Genomic DNA, 15,741 nt, shown 5'->3' with positions numbered 1-15,741 from the left:
ATTAGTCACTCGATGTAAAATGTCACATTTTATGTGGAAAGAGGGTTAAGTACTTTACTGATGGATGGATGTTTCCTTCCCATTATTTCTTCAGGGACTTCAGCTATGTTGAACATGACTTTTTCCCCCTTCTAACTACCTTTTCCATTATATTAGTATATTTAGATGCCGCCATTACCAGAAAATCATATGAGTTATAAGATTCACCATTTCAAACACTGCTTTTTAGATACTGACAAATAAAGGGCCTGAAATACTTGGAGAGTTTGTTTGTTGACACTTTCTGAATTCTGTCTGTAGACTTAACAAATATTCTTTATTGTCCAGCAGTTTACATAAAACGTCCTCTTGGATGAGCTCAGCCTGTTTCTTTAATACCTTCCTAAATATCATAGTAAATGCCCTCTAGTGAGCTTTTATTGTTGGTCTGGTCATCCTGATACATCTCCTGTCATTGCGAATGATCCTTCTGAGCACAGTTGGTTGGCAATAACCCTATCAACTCTGTTTTTTATGATACTTATGCTGCAAAGACTCCAATGGAAAAACACTGGGGAAAATCTACAACATTTCTTTTATTTACAACTCAATCAAATTACAATAAGATTAGCATGTATAAATTAAGCCACATCACATTATTCTAAGAAATAATTGATGGAAAAAACACTGTAACTTTAATATAGGATGGTAGGCAATATTTTTAGGAAAAAATTTAAGGCAGTTTAACATGAACGAATTTGTCCTTTAAAAAAAAAAAACCTAAGTCCTTGATCACATTTTTATGAAATGCTTAGTAATGTATTAAAATGTTATCAATAAAAAGTAACAAATATAATGAATAAATAAAGACTATTTCTCATACTTACAGAGTAGATAAAGAATGGAGAGTATCAAAAGCCCCTGGTGCAATCGTCGTAATTTGATTATCGTATAAAGAAAGCAGACGCACAGAACTGAGTCCTATGAAACTGTCGTTCCCTACACAGCTTATGCGATTACTCCTTAACATCCTGAGGGGAAAAAATACAAGGTCGTTACAGAAAAAGCACCAGGCAATCCATCTGCCTAGCTAAAGACCAAACCCCTCTTTGCCAACGTGTAGCTTTCATTTTTCTAATTTTGGAATGTTCTCTTGTCATTAGGATTGGCTGTGATATGTACAGTCACCCCTGGGTGTCCCTGGGGGATTGATTGCAGGTACCAAAACCCACAGGGCCTCCAGATGTGCGGTTCCACATTCACCGCGGATGTGCGAATGCAGGGCCCTCAGATATGGAGAACGGGCTGTTTTGAGAACCTTGTGCAAGATAAGATGCTTAGAGTTGTCAACGATGATGCTCAGTTACAAAAACTCATGAGCCTCAGCATGAATTTCCAACCCCATCTAAGGAGGGTAGAACGTTTCCTTTGATGCTACAATTCTGTCTGCATGATTACATAGTGTAACTAACTCACCTACAGCTCCCTAAGCCCTTGAAGCCCTGTGATTTATGTATTCATGGTAGCATTACATTTGCTGCTGAACAGAAAGGAGGCAGAAAAGAATCAATAGTCACCACAGATGAAGAATTGAGGGCGTCTCAGGGACTTACAGCCAAGTTAACGTCAACACGGGACAGGGGAGCCAAACCTGACTGAACTTCTCAAAGTCTGCACAAATTATTTTATTTGTTTTGAGTTTAGAACTTAGACGGAGGCAATAGTTAAGAGATCCCAGGTGTTCAGGATGAAGTTTAAATAGGCTTCTCTTGAAAAAATTCTGACTTTTTTTTTTTTGTTTAGTCATTGCCATTAATAGGATTAACACGTTTGTCATTTCCTCATCGTTGCTAAACTTCTGGCTGGTTCTCAGTTTTTTCCCCGATCTGTTTATTTGTGGGGCTTAGAAAAGGCACAGAAAGCTTCTTAAAATCCCGTATGAAAATGGATAATTGGCATGCATTTTATTCAGAATTGCTGAAAAGTCATTATTTTCCTTAATTCTTCTAGACGTGGGTTGACCATGCTCCTGGAAGAATGCAACAATAACAAAGTGTTCCTTCAAAATTCTACACTGCCCTTTCATAAATAAGAAATCTCAGCTTTTGCGTTCTGCGAAGTCACAGATAACAAGAAAGGATGATGCCCTCCTTATCATGGCATCGTTTTACCTTGGGAAACCAACGCACAACAGAAAAATTTTCCTATCAGCCTTAGCCCTTGCCATAAATAATTCAGAACATTTGGTCTTAATCTTGTTGGAGTCACAGACTCCTGAAAGAAGTTGAAAAAAAGCTTTGCTTTCTGTCGCTGGAAAAATCCATAAGCACACATATGTACCACATTTTGCCTGCAAATGCTGGGGCTTCAAAGACCGACTGCAATGTGTACAGGAACCCCTGAGAGGTTTACGAGTCCTGAAGGGTTGAGAGGTCCACAGGCAGTGAGGGGGTCTTGTCAACATCTTTAGAGATCCAAGCTGAAAGATACCACTTAGGGCAATAGCTGCGTCCCAGTAAAGCTGCTGCAGGCCTTTCGATGTCCCCAGCTTCGCCCTAAATGCTCTCTGAAGCTGCACGTGGCACTAGGATTAAGGAGAGAGCCCGTGGGTGCCTGTCTCAGGTGCCGAAAACAGAAGAGGTACAAAAACACTGCTAGAAATATAATGAGGCAGAAAGCTGAATTTAGAGAACTTGTCTCAGGGAGAGCCTTGCGAATGGACCTAGTCAGAAAAAAATACTTTGATAAACTCTTCGGGGCAGTGCCAGGGACAGAGCTGGGCCCCCCTGAAATTCGTATGTTGAAGTGCTTGGCCCCACTGTGGGTGCATTTGGAGATGGAGCCTGGGGGGAGGTAGCGGTGGTGAAATGAGGCCCTGATCTCACAGGATGGGTGTCCCCAGACGAAGGGACCCCGAGCTCTCTTCTCCCGCACACGGAGGAGAGGCCATGTAAGGCCACGGCCAGCAGCAGGCCGGCTACAAGCCAGGAAAAGCATCCTCACAGCACCAGCCCTCTCAGCGCCCTCATCTTGGATGTCTAGTCTCCAGAAAAGTGAGCTCACATGTGGCTGCTGTTCAAGTCACCCGGCCTGGGGTCTGCTGCCGTGGCAGCTCAAGGCTGACTAATGCGGGCAGTTACAGGCCCACCCCTCCCCCTCCCTGGACATACTCTGCCCCTCAAGGAGAAGGTTCTAGCAGCAACAGTCACTCAGCTCCTCGCTAAGAAGACAGGCTTCCCTTTGTTGCAGGATTTCTGTTTTGCTGAGCCTGGGGGAGGGGAACGGGGGCAGGAGTAGATGTCACCGCCTGTGGTGTGTCTCCTCTGCTCTCCTTCCACACACTCCTGTCTCCTCAACACAGAGACTGAAGGAATACTCGCATTGCATGTTGCATTTTGAAGGGACTCCGAGTTGGCCCGTGGGAGGGGTCAGCAGGCTGCAGGCTGGCTGTGTGGGATGGTCAGGCTCCAGGCTACCCTGCGAGGCTCAGGGAACACCTGCCCACTTTCCTGTGCAGAGGTGTGCGAGCAGGATGGGAATCTGGGATGCCATGGGCACAGCCACGTGGGCTGGGGCAACGCCGTCTCACTCCACATCTATAAAGGGCGGGCAGTGGGCTTCCTCGGCTATTGGTCCCCTGGGCGTGGCTCTCGGTGGCTGCATGGGGCAGGGTGAGGGTCTGGGGGGACGGCGGAACATGGCCTCTCTCCACTGCAATCTCTGCTTCTCTTCCAAAGGCTTCAGAGTTTCATCTGTGTCTCTTCTAATTTTTAGGCCACCACTTTTGTTAAACTTAATAATATGCCTTAGAGATTATAAAAACCACATATACACACGGCAGAACATTCCAGATGTTGTCCTTACTAGTCAAGCCAAGCCCCTCCTTCCTTGGCCAGCAACCTTTTGGAAACATACAGAACTTCGTTTTCCCAACCTCCTCACCCCTGAGTAAGTAAACATACTCTTAGCATGTTTTCTTCAAAGCTGATAGTTAACAGCTCTACCACCGGCCAGCTTCTCTCTTTTTTCACTAAGACCTTGCAGGGGCAGACAAAAGCAGTCAGTCTCCAGATAGGCTGGGGGTAGAGGGGGGTCTGAAGCTAGCGACCTTGGGCCAAGAGGGAGTATTGGACAGAGGTATTTGAGAAAAAGGGGAGAGAATGATCATTCTGAGGAAGAACAGGGCAGCCAGAGCTGGACAAGCACTGGAGCAAAGATGGTATTTTTTTGTTGAGGAATCAACAGCCAGGAGGCTCCTTTGATTATTTGTAAGCAACATACTGAAGTCAGGGGTATGGGAGCAATGGTTGTTTCCATAAAACGTGTGTGCGTGTGCGTGTGTCTGTATGCATGTGTGTGTGTGTGAGAGAGAGGGAGAGGGAGGGAGGGATGGAGGGAGACAGAGAAGACACAGAGAAAGACTGATGGGAACAGAGACAGAGACGGAGGGGGTGATGAAGAAGAGTAGGAGCCACCCCCCCAAGAATATAATAACCTCTGAATTACAACCCTGCGGCGCAACTCTATGCAAAGAATACTTACAAAGTTTTGAGGCTTTCCAATCCCTTGAACATTTTATGCTGAACATTTTCCAGACGATTACTTGTGAGAAGTATTTCGTTTACACCAGATGCTCCTTCAAACGCTCCCTCTTCAATGTCTGTGATCTTATTGTTGCTAAAGTTTCTAAATAAAAATGGTTGAAACAAATATGTGAAACAATTTCTTTCTAAGAGTGAGGGCACTGAGACAACACGCTTCATCATTGTCTTCTACTGAGCAGAAGTCTTCCACAGAAGCTCCACGCTCCCTCCTGCCTGGCATGCCCAAGGCTCTGAAAAGCCCCTACCTTCTGATTCCATCACGCTGAAGTGGTAATCACACAAAGGGGTGACATCTAGGCTGAAAAACTACCAGACCAATCAGTGTCAAAATAATCTGCAAGGGTCTCTGGACCCTCGAGGTCAGGTCTTGAGTTGTGTAAACTTTTCTGTTTTCCACAGCACTAAATAAGAAACTTTCCCAGGAAATGCCCCTGATTAAAAGTGTTGAATGAATTAATGACTCAAAGAAGGCAACTGGGTGGAGAAAAGAAGGAAGGGCTCAAATGTACTGGGGTGTAGACAGCATCAGAAATGTATCTGAATACGGGATTGTTCCCAGTGAAACTTCTCATGTAATAATGTATCAGAACCACCAACTTAATAATCGTCAGGAATCTGCATGATTTGAAATACTACAATGCCTGCGCAGAGGGTAAGAACACCCAATAGAGCTAACACCTTCCCATAGGTTCTATCTTCCTCTTTCTCAAGGCTCACTCCGAGACCAGGGATGCCCAAGAACAGGAATCATTTTTATGTATCATTTGATTCCTTTCAGAGCATTGCACATGTCAGCTGCTCAGTGCACATTACAATACACAACACGCACTGCCACTCACAGTCTATGTGACTGGGGGCCCGTTACCCAAGCAAAACACAGGCATCATGGAGGAACACCCCCCTCCTCCTTCTGATGTGTCCTGTGATGTGGAGGGTGTCTCTTGGGCTCCACACTCACGGCCTCTGTCCTGTCCCTCCTTCCATCCTCCCCAGGGGGGTGGATTACTGCCTGCGTATGGTTGAAGCTGCTGAGCTTAATAAACTTATTTTACGCTATGAGCCACGGCACGTGGAGTACACAGATGAGCTATCAAGCCAGTTTACCAATCATTCATTTCGACTATCTTCTAATGAAAGTTTAATGAAGCAAAAAGCCAAACGGTTGACATGAATGTGCTGAAGGAGAAATCGCAGTATGGTTTGGGGAATAGAAAAGGAAGTTACAAAACATCACGGAACTCATCTCCAGCGCGCTTAGATGGCTGGACTCCTGCTGTGGCCGCAGAGCAGGCCAGCTGTCTGAGCTAAAGTAACATGCTAGGATTCTGCTATGTGCAACGTGGTTGGCATCGCTGGACTGCCTAGACAAGACGCAATTCCTTAGCTTCCTCTCAGAGTTTACCCTACATTCATGTCACAGGTGGTATGGGGATTTCTCTGGCTCTTTTATATTTCCCAATTTCCAAAGAAGTCGAAATAAAGCTGCAAAAGGATAAGAAAACACAACACTACAGAAATTTTAAAAGATGCCTAGTATACGGCTTACATTTTACGCAACTGAGGAAGTTTCTTGAAGATCCCTGTAGCTTCCAACACTGTAAATTCATTACTATTGAGGCGCCTAGGGGAAAAAAGAAACAGAAAAGTTTCATTCCCAACAGTCAGGAAGAGATTAGACTTTATTTCTTGTACAGAATTATAACATTATTTAATGATTATCCTAGAGCAAAATATTGGACACGTATCAGAAAATTTGTGGGAAGTATTGATTTTTTTCCCATTTGTCCCACATTTTAATGATCAAAATAAAAACATATGAAGAAGCACATAGTAAAGAAAACCAATAATCAAAAATCAAAACTCCCATTCGGTAATCTGCAGAGCAGTTTCTCACACTTTTCTTTTTCACTATTTCCCCTTCCCCCAAAAGCACTGTAGACTGTTTTTCTAGTCACTTGCTTCACAAATATTTTTATTAATAGCTTTATTGATACACATTTTACACACCATAAAGTTTATCCTTTAAAGCATACAATTCAGTGGTTTTTAGAATATTCACAAACTGGTGCCATCATCTTTGCCTCTCAATTCCAGAACTCCTAATTCATCACTCAGAAAAAGAAACCTTATACCTATCCACAGTCATTCTCAATTTGCTGTCCCCCCTGCCTCAGTCCTTGGCAGCCACGAAATTACTCTCTGCCTCCATGGATTTTCCTATTCTGAACATTTCACATAAATGGAATCATACAAGATGTGGCTTTCCCGGTCAGGCTTTTTTCACTTCACCTCATGTTTACAAGGCTCTTCCACCTTCAGCATGTATCAGTGCTTCTCCCATTTCATGGCCAGATTATATTCAGTGGTATAGACCTATCATAGCGGATGGATATTTGAGGTGCTTCCACTTCTTGATTATTATAAATAATGCTTCTAGGAACACTGGTGTATAAGTTTTTGTGTGGATATATGTTTTCAGTTCCTTTGGATATATTCATAGGTGTGAAATTGTTGCTTCACATGCTAAATCTGTGTTGAACTCCTTGAGGAAGAGCCAAACTATTTTTCAAAAGGACTGCACCATTTCACATTTCCACCAGCAATGTATGATGGGGTCAATTTCTCTTACCTGTTACTGTCTTTCTTTTTAAGCCATCCTAGTGGGTGTGAAGAGCTATCTCACTGTGGTTTTGATTTGCATTTTCCTCATGCCTGTTGATACTGAGTATTTTTTCACGTGCTTATTGGCCATTTGCATATCGTCTTTGGAGAAATGTCTATACAAATCATTTGACCCCTTTTTAATTGGGTAAGCACATTTTACTTGTTGAGTTCTAAGAGCCCTTTATATATTCTGGCTATAGGTCCCTTATCATATATATGTTTTGCAAATATTCTCTTTCCAGTACTGATTTTTAAACATAAAATGTAAAAAGAAAGTCTTAATTTCTGAAAACACACACAACCTTTGCTGAAGATAATTTAGATATAGTTTCTAAATTCTTGATTGACGAGTACACTTACTTGAAGTGTTCTCATGCTGGAAGATAGAATTTTAATTACTGTCTGTGGTATTATTGGAAATAAGTGTAACTCCCTTCATGACAATAAATACAGAGTTCAGGGCTTCTGCTGCATGGTCTCTATGCATTTTTGAAGTCCTGGACCTGTGAAATAGCTTCATCAACTAACAGAAATGTAAAAAAGCATCAGGGTAACCACTAGGTAGTTACTTTCTGTCATCTTTTTGAGACCATTATATTATTTTTAATTATTCAAATTGCTTAAAATTCATTAAATGACAAGCATGAGTACAGGCCCTCTGGGAGATAAACCATAAAACACCATCCCTGTCATCAAGGGGCCATAATCTAGTTGAAGACGAAAGAATGATACATGCATAAAAAGGCAACCAACTCTGCAAAGCAGTTAATGACAAATTCCAGATGGTGCTACATATAAACATTGCTAAGATGTTCCGAAAATGATGGGATTTTACTAGGTTTTTCTTGGATTTTTAGAAACACTAACATTAAAGGTCGTACTTTTATAAATAAAGTCAGTAAAGGCTGACCAAACATGGGCACAGAACCTGTAAATGATTCAATAAACATACTTTAGAACCACATACGTGCTACACCCTATGTTAGTGTTATAAATATAAATCTGATCACACTCTGTCTTTCCAGCTTTTCCTGCTGTGATATTCACTGTTCAGGAAAAAACTATCCTTTGTGATGAATACTTGATAATCATGGAATCCTTCCACTCGTGATTCAGTAAAGTCATAAAGCTGATGAAAAAGGACTCTGAATTCCTAATGAATGGAAATTCAAAATGGTGACTCCCAAACTAATTTATCTGGTTGCTGGAGAGACTAAATACATTCAAAAGCTATTAAGTGCTTAGAAATGGCTTTGGGCCTAAGTAATACCCAATAAATAGATAACAAGTGAGTACCAGTATTATTAGCATTATTAAGTGCTAACTGAATTTTTGAAAGGTGAATTCATTTCTGTCTTTGTATCTTGGGCCAGAAAGATGAAATAAGATGGCCTTTAATATACACACTTGCATAAAGAAGGGTTAGGCCAATGCAGGTTAATTAAAATTGATGTAATTATTGAGAATCAAAAGGTAAGACAAAAAATTCCAATGCTTTGATGCTTTCATCCCCTCCCTCCCAACCTGGGTGTTGCTGGGAGGGGAACTCACAGCTCTGCGGTGTACTGGGGAATGTGGTCCGGAATCTTGGTGAGTTTTTGATTGGAGCAATCTACCGTGGTCCCTTCACAGCGACATTTTTCCGGGCAAGCCAAGTCGGCAAAGCAGTCTCCACTTAATTTTGATCGGTAGTCTTCTGTACCTATTGAGGAGTCAAGCCACAGAAGATGACGGTGAGTCTGGAGGTTAGAATATTGGTCACTTTGTAGGAAGAGAAAGTAAGAAAACTAGAGATTATGTAGCAGGGAGACAACTTGGGGGGTTCTGGTCAATGGATGCCAGGAGAGGGTTAAAACAAGGGCTTGGGATTTGCTGGAAAAAAGAGTAACCAGATTCACAGGACAGGAAAACATTAACAGAGTTGAGCTTTTCACAGCTGTACTTTCTGCTGATCCAGTTATGAGCCATTCTAGCCTATTTGACAGCTAATCACACAATGGCTATTCATCGTTACGGAGTTTATTTTTTCTCTGAGTCAAGAATTTAAAATGTATCCAGTAATAAACAGATGCCTATATATCATTGTAAATTAGGGCTTTAGAGGCAAATAGATGGACTCAGGTTTTTAAATTTTCTATGGTCTTTCATTATTCTCTCCCTCTCACATAATCTTCGGAAATGCTTAAAAAGCCCTCTTTTTTTTTTTTCATTTTGATTTTATCAAAAGAGACAAGTAAATCCTGATTTAAGCCTCAGCAGCTTGTCATGCTGTAGAAAGCTGCGTGACGTTCCATGGTGCTTGACGGAACCATGTTTTACTTATACCTGGCAACCACATGGTTAGATCAAGCACAACAGAAAATCTCGCTACATAATCACTACACCATCCACTAGGCCAAGGGTAAGACCAAAAGGAGAGATGAAGGGAAGCAGGAGAAAAGCTACAGACGTTCTGGAAACGTAATACTGTTTACATGACATGCATTCTTCCCGCAGAATGTTTATGACCATAGTAAGAGTATTACTACCGAAGATTTCCTGGAAACACAAAGAAGGGGCTATACTGAGAGGTGCCTCCAACGTTCCTCAGAACTGCAGAATGGAAACAACAGCTTTCGGGAACAACATCCAGGAAGAAGTTGAAGGTGAGCTACAAGGACAACAGAGAAGCTCAAGAGATCTGTGGTTTCTTCTTGGGAAGAAAAAAAAAATAAAGGCGCAAAAGAGTGAGACTCAAAGAAGGTACATCAGGATCGAAAAGGGAGGACATTATGTTTCAGATCAGACACTTTTACTTACAGCCAAAATGGTGAATTCCTGCAAAAGTAAAGATCACCAAGGGGGAAAGAAAGACAGAGTAAACCCAATTAAGATGCAGATACACATACAGAAAATTAACTACGGTCTCTTCCTTCTCCCCTTTTTGTGGCGAGGATCAGGGAGTGGCCTGGCGTGGCAGGAGTCATCATGCTTTTTTAATACTTTTATAATAGTTTTTTGAAGCACAGTGGTCTTACAGGAGAAGCATGGAGTACAAGATGCAGAGCACAAATTAAGTTCTTGTTGATTCCTTTAAAAGATGAAGTCTCCATAAGATGAGTTTTCTTTGAGTTATCATTCTAATTTCTAGAATGCCATCTAGATGGTGGTAGGCAAGGAAGTAGGGAAAACTGAGTGAAAAACCAGTCATGAGCTCTTCAAGGACCATCCTTGGAACGTTTGGCTTAAACCTTAGGCTGCGGCTTACACGCTTTTTAATGACCTTTCCAGCTTATAAATAATGTCCCTTAGTTGAAATGGAATCAGGACCTCGGAAGAAGTTGGCAAAGCTGAATATGATAGTTTCATTCAGTTTGGCAATTAATGCCATGGCATTTTTTGAGGATCTGTTGTGGTTTAAGCTCTCATTTTAAAAGTGAAATGAGAAAATAGTGGGAACAAAGTCTAGATGACAGACACAAGAGGTATTTTACATTGAAAATACTCTGCGTCCAGCGCAGTGACAATAACGCTTATTTTATCGTTGCCCTTTAGGTAGGCTCAGATTTCAATTAAAATCTGGGGGAGAAAAAGGGAGAGGAGGCCCAAAGAATTCTTCTGAGTCTTGATTTCTGTAATTCTTGTCAGAAATTGACAATTAAGCCATGATATCTAATGTAAAAGGATTTTTCCCCAAAACCTGTTTTGGCTGCTGTAAATAAGAGGGCAAAACTGCATCAGAATTTATGAAAACAATTATGACTTTTGCACCTTATTTGGTGAATTAGAAATGTTAATTTCTAAATTACTGATAAAGAATATTTAAATGCAATAGATTAAATGATTTGATAACAATTATATCACCTTCTCTAATTTGGGGATTTAAGTAATAGGAATGTTTTATACGATAGGTATTCTGTTTTTCATTACTTTTTCTGGGTAATAGCTATCAGATTGCTTCCTACTTAATAATTGGGCAAAAATAATGAATTTTAAAGATTGCCAATGAAAGTCAATCAGCTGTTATTTTCAACATGTTATTTCTTCTGCAGCCTGGGTAATATATGAAATATTACTCATCATTCAAGTCAAAATAAGTAATAAAACAGAATCTGTTAAATACATAAAATTATTCATATTATAATTCAACAATGACACGCAACACATATCTCCTCAAAATAGAGACCAAACCCAGAGCTCTTCTTAAGGAAATAAGTATGGTTTTTCACACTAACACCTTAGAAATATATTTTTATTTATAATTCTTAAAATATATTATAGTCTAGAGTATACCCAGGAGATTGTAATTGTGGCCAACGAATTATTAACACATATTTTTATATAATGGTTTAAAACATACAGGTCAAGAGGCATTTTACACAATTGGCAGGCAAGGAAAAACAAGTAAAGAAACATATTTCAAAGAGCTAGTTCTAGAATCATCAGCCTTGATAGTGTTAAGATTGTAGTGGTAAACGTTTCACTTATTTTTCTAAGAAACATTCCATTCACCTGCCTAAGTTATTGAAGACACTTGGTGCCCATGAACTTCTGATGCTTCCAGGATGGATGTCAATATTGTTTCTGTGGTGCTATTATACTGTGAGGCCAGGTGTGCAAGAATTTAAAGTCACAAATAAGATGCAACTGCATGTAAATTAGCAGAAAGCTGCTGCTTTTGTGTAAAAACTGAAGTAATGGCAACCAAAGTAAAGCTAAAAGGGATGTCTTTTGAGTCTAACAATCTCTATAAAAAAGTAAATCTCATGATCGAAAACACAATTCTGTGTGTTTGTAACTGATTTCATGTAGAACTAGTTCTTTGACCACAGGAAGGTCTCTGTCTTTAAAACCAGCTCAAGAAGCTATATTTTAAAAACAGGTTGAAAGGTCAGATATACAACATAAGGAGAGAAAATGATTTAAGTAGAAAGCCATAGGTTCAAACATTTTAGCTACCGTGAGAGATTTTAGATAATGTGCCAAAGTGAGAGAGAGAGAGATAAAAAAAAAAGGTGGGAGTTTAATAGTAGAAGATGTTTAACATCAGAAGCTGCATGCAAAGGTCAGGTTTTCAGGAAACAGCTACAAGTGATCTACGCAGAAGTAAATTGAGCTACAGAGTACCCGCTGTACTTTCCAAAGCATGCATATCAAAGTTTTAGAAGCTACATTTCATAAGGTGAGGCAAGGGTGTCTGCAGTTAGTCCTACTACCAAGCAAAACCTACCTGGAATGAAATACTGTTCTTTAGCTAAATAAAAAAAAAAGAGAAAAAAAAAAATAGAAGATGCACCTGAATGTCAGCAAGCAGAGATATGAGTTATTATTAGATTAAGAACGGACTAAAGTTACTATAGATAATTAAGTGAAAATGTATATTCACAGCAGTGGCTGAGGTTCCACAATGTACAGTGAGGAGGAACTGCGTCTAGAACCACGGACAATAAACAGCTTTGTTTCCACATTAGCATTTTAGTATGAATTAACTGCCGAATGTGAAATAACGCCTGGAATAGTTAGGTAGCCTACTACCCAAAACACATAGAATGCATTTTACTATAAGAAAATAGAAAAGATTGTACCAAAGCAAATAGTAAATTTCAATGAAGTAAGCTTTGTCTTTACTATGAATACAATGTGATCTATATTTTGCTTTTTATAAGTAAATGTAATATTTGCAAAGTGTTAAAAGATGGTCTTTTGGAAAAAAAAATGTATCCTCACAGTCCTGTTTAAAATGAGAGAGTGCAAAACGAGGAAATGGCGTTCAGTGAGAGAAGCAAGGAATCTGGAGATCCTTCCTCTCCTTCCCAGCCAGAGCAGATCAAGTAACCATGTCTCAGGTATCTTTCTTAATGTGTGAAAACGTGATTAATTACCTTATGTTACTAATAGAAAACAGCACGACAAACCTGAGACTTAACAGACTTAAAAGGCACTCTGAGTTAGCTAAAAGGCTCCTGTTAAGTTCAAATCCTGAGATGACAGTATGAAATATCCAGGTGTCTTTTTTTTTATATTTCTTCTGCTTTTTAATTTCTTCTGTAACATTAAAAAGGTTACATTGTAGGTGTGCTGTAAGAATTGCGTCTACTTCTCTTTATATTTTTTTTCATGGGCAGAAGAAAAAGAAATAGGATTCTGCAATGTTTGGGAATTCAGCCGAAGGCCAGCTGTCGCTACAGCTCACGTAACTACTGTTTTTGGTTAACACTGGGGAAAGGTCACAGGAAGTAAGAAATTACCTGAACAACGGAATTTCTTGCTTTTGATCTGTCCGATTCTTTTGTTTGCCAGACGCCGGGGGCTGGTGCAGCGGGCCCCGCTGGTTTCGATCGGGTTGGTATGGAGGTAATCCGCCAGCCACTTGAGGTGGCAGTCACAAATAAAGGGATTCTGGGCCAAATGCCTTTCAGAAACACATACAGAACACTCTTACACATGACTTGCAATGAACTCAACTCTCAAATTCAGAGTGACAACAAGGGTCATCAAATCTGATCCAAATGCTGGGTACGTACATAGTCTGAATGGCCCGGAGAGGCGAAAAGGTCCCCTTGGCAATGGTCTGCAGCTTGTTGTCGTACAAGGAGAGAAGGTTCAAGTTGTGCAGATCCTGAAAAGCATCTACCCGAAGGCAGTTTATCTTGTTGGCATTCAACAATCTGTTTGATCAAATAGTCGCAGAATTAAAGTGTAGCATCTCATTAACCCACCTTCAAGACTCTGTCCTTCCTGAGAAAACCCAATCATGAGATACATTCCTTTTAACCTCAACACTCACATTGTGACTGTAATCATTGAGGTGTCACAGGCTGAAGATTTGGGGTCATGGCAGATAAAGCAAGGGTCCTGTCTAATGACTGGATTGTCTGAATCTAGCCGTACTTACCCACTTACTCAACAAACATCATTAAATACATTCTCTGGAAGATGCAGAGATACAATGACAGACAACGGTGGGGGAGATCCAGCCTCTGCTGTCAAGGATGCCACAGAGTTTCCATAAAACTTAGTCCCTGGGGCTGCTCTGTGAAAAAGTTCAATCTATTCTTTTTTTTTTTAAACTTGTTTGTTTGTTTGTTTGTTTATTTATTTATTTATTTATTTATTTATTTATTTATTTATTTATAATTTACTGAAGTGTAGTCAGTTACAATGTGTCAATTTCCGGTGTACAGCATAATGTCCCAGGCATGCTTATACATACATCTATTAGTTTTCATATTCTTTTTCATTAAAGGTTACTATACGATATTGAATATAGTTCCCTGTGCTATAGAGAAGAAATTTGTTTTTTTATCTATTTCTATATATAGTAGACATTTGCAAATCTCGAACTCCTAAGTTCATCCCTTCCCACCCACTTTCCCCTCGGTAACCATAAGATTGTTTACTACGTCTGTGAGTCTGTTTCTGTTTGTCGATGAATTCATTACAGTCTTAAAAGGGCAGCCAGAGTGAGATTTCTAAAACATAGATCAGATCACATCACTCCGGTCTTAACACCTGGCAACAACTCTCAATTTGCTCTGAAGGGCTGACCATAGGCCTTGAATGCCTAAAGGGATCTTTGGTGCCCTCTGAACTCTGCAACCTCCAAGTTTTCTCTTTCTGACTGTTTTAGCTCCTGCCACACAGGAGCACCTGCCTCCTTGCCAGACTCTCTTCTCTGCTTGGAAGGCTCTTCTCTGAGATGTGTCTACCTGGTTAACTATGTTTCTTCTTTGAGTCTGCTGAAATCTCACCTTCTCCATGCAGCCCACCCCAACCACTCTCTCCAGCACCGCCTGCCTGCCTATCTTAGCCCCCTGCCCCCCCTATCCCTAGCACTCTCAATTCCTTTACTTTGACCAACTTTTTCCATTTTCTTAAATACACATTTCTGTTATATGTGGTTGCCTTATTTATGAGGTTCTTGTTGACCGCAATTTGCATAAACCCTCCCCCAAGGGTATAAACTCTAGACGGCAGGCAGGGATATTAGTCTATTTTGTTTCTCATGGGCTTAGCACATACTAGGTGCTCAGTAAACATCTGTTGTTGAATGAATACTTTGTAGCCCTCTTGGAGAGTGGCACTGCCATGGGGAAGGCCCTCATTCTGCATTATAGACATTCGTTTCGCTCGGTTTAGCACAATATTCCACAAACTTGTTTTTTCTCATGTATCTTATCAATATTCTACACCCACATTCCCACATCTGGAAGCGTGGTTTACAGATCAGACATGGACAAACGGCATTCTTGTGGGTCATATGTCATTGTGTCTGAGATTTGATTCACGCCTGACTCACCTTTGGGAGTACACTTGCCCTACGCTCAGGCTCCTCAACCTTCTGGTCTATCGAGGCCTTGCAGAAGGCCCACCTTTTCCCAAACAAGAATTTTCCAGAACACAACTTCCACCCAACGAATGTACTCCTTCCTCCAGGTCCCAAGGGAAGTTAGTCAATGCTGCTGAGTCTTGTCGCCTGTCTTACACAGGCCTGCGTGTTTGCCCAAAGACAGTT

The 15,741-nt window shown here is 40.7% G+C and overlaps 1 protein-coding gene across 4 annotated transcripts in view; it reads right to left on the bottom strand.

Annotated features, from left to right (window-relative positions):
- Window positions 1-15,741, bottom strand: part of SLIT2 (slit guidance ligand 2) — a 347,903-nt gene that overhangs the window by 69,540 nt on the left and 262,622 nt on the right. For 2 of the 4 annotated variants that reach the window (XM_032494701.1, XM_006184694.3), the window contains 7 exons: window positions 13,751-13,894; window positions 13,475-13,638; window positions 12,457-12,480; window positions 8,799-8,949; window positions 6,130-6,204; window positions 4,522-4,665; window positions 867-1,010 (listed from right to left, as the gene is read on the bottom strand). In XM_032494701.1, the coding sequence (XP_032350592.1) occupies window positions 867-1,010; window positions 4,522-4,665; window positions 6,130-6,204; window positions 8,799-8,949; window positions 12,457-12,480; window positions 13,475-13,638; window positions 13,751-13,894 (846 nt within the window). The remainder of the gene's footprint in view (window positions 1-866; window positions 1,011-4,521; window positions 4,666-6,129; window positions 6,205-8,798; window positions 8,950-12,456; window positions 12,481-13,474; window positions 13,639-13,750; window positions 13,895-15,741) is intronic. The other 2 variants (XM_032494710.1, XM_006184696.3) reach the window with 1 other exon arrangement.

The sequence above is a fragment of the Camelus ferus genome, chromosome 2 (genome assembly GCF_009834535.1).
Source record: "Camelus ferus isolate YT-003-E chromosome 2, BCGSAC_Cfer_1.0, whole genome shotgun sequence".
In the NCBI taxonomy this organism is placed as follows: Eukaryota; Metazoa; Chordata; class Mammalia; order Artiodactyla; family Camelidae; genus Camelus; species Camelus ferus.
The sequence above is the reverse complement of the archived record's forward strand: the minus strand, read 5'-3'. Positions and strand labels throughout refer to the sequence as shown.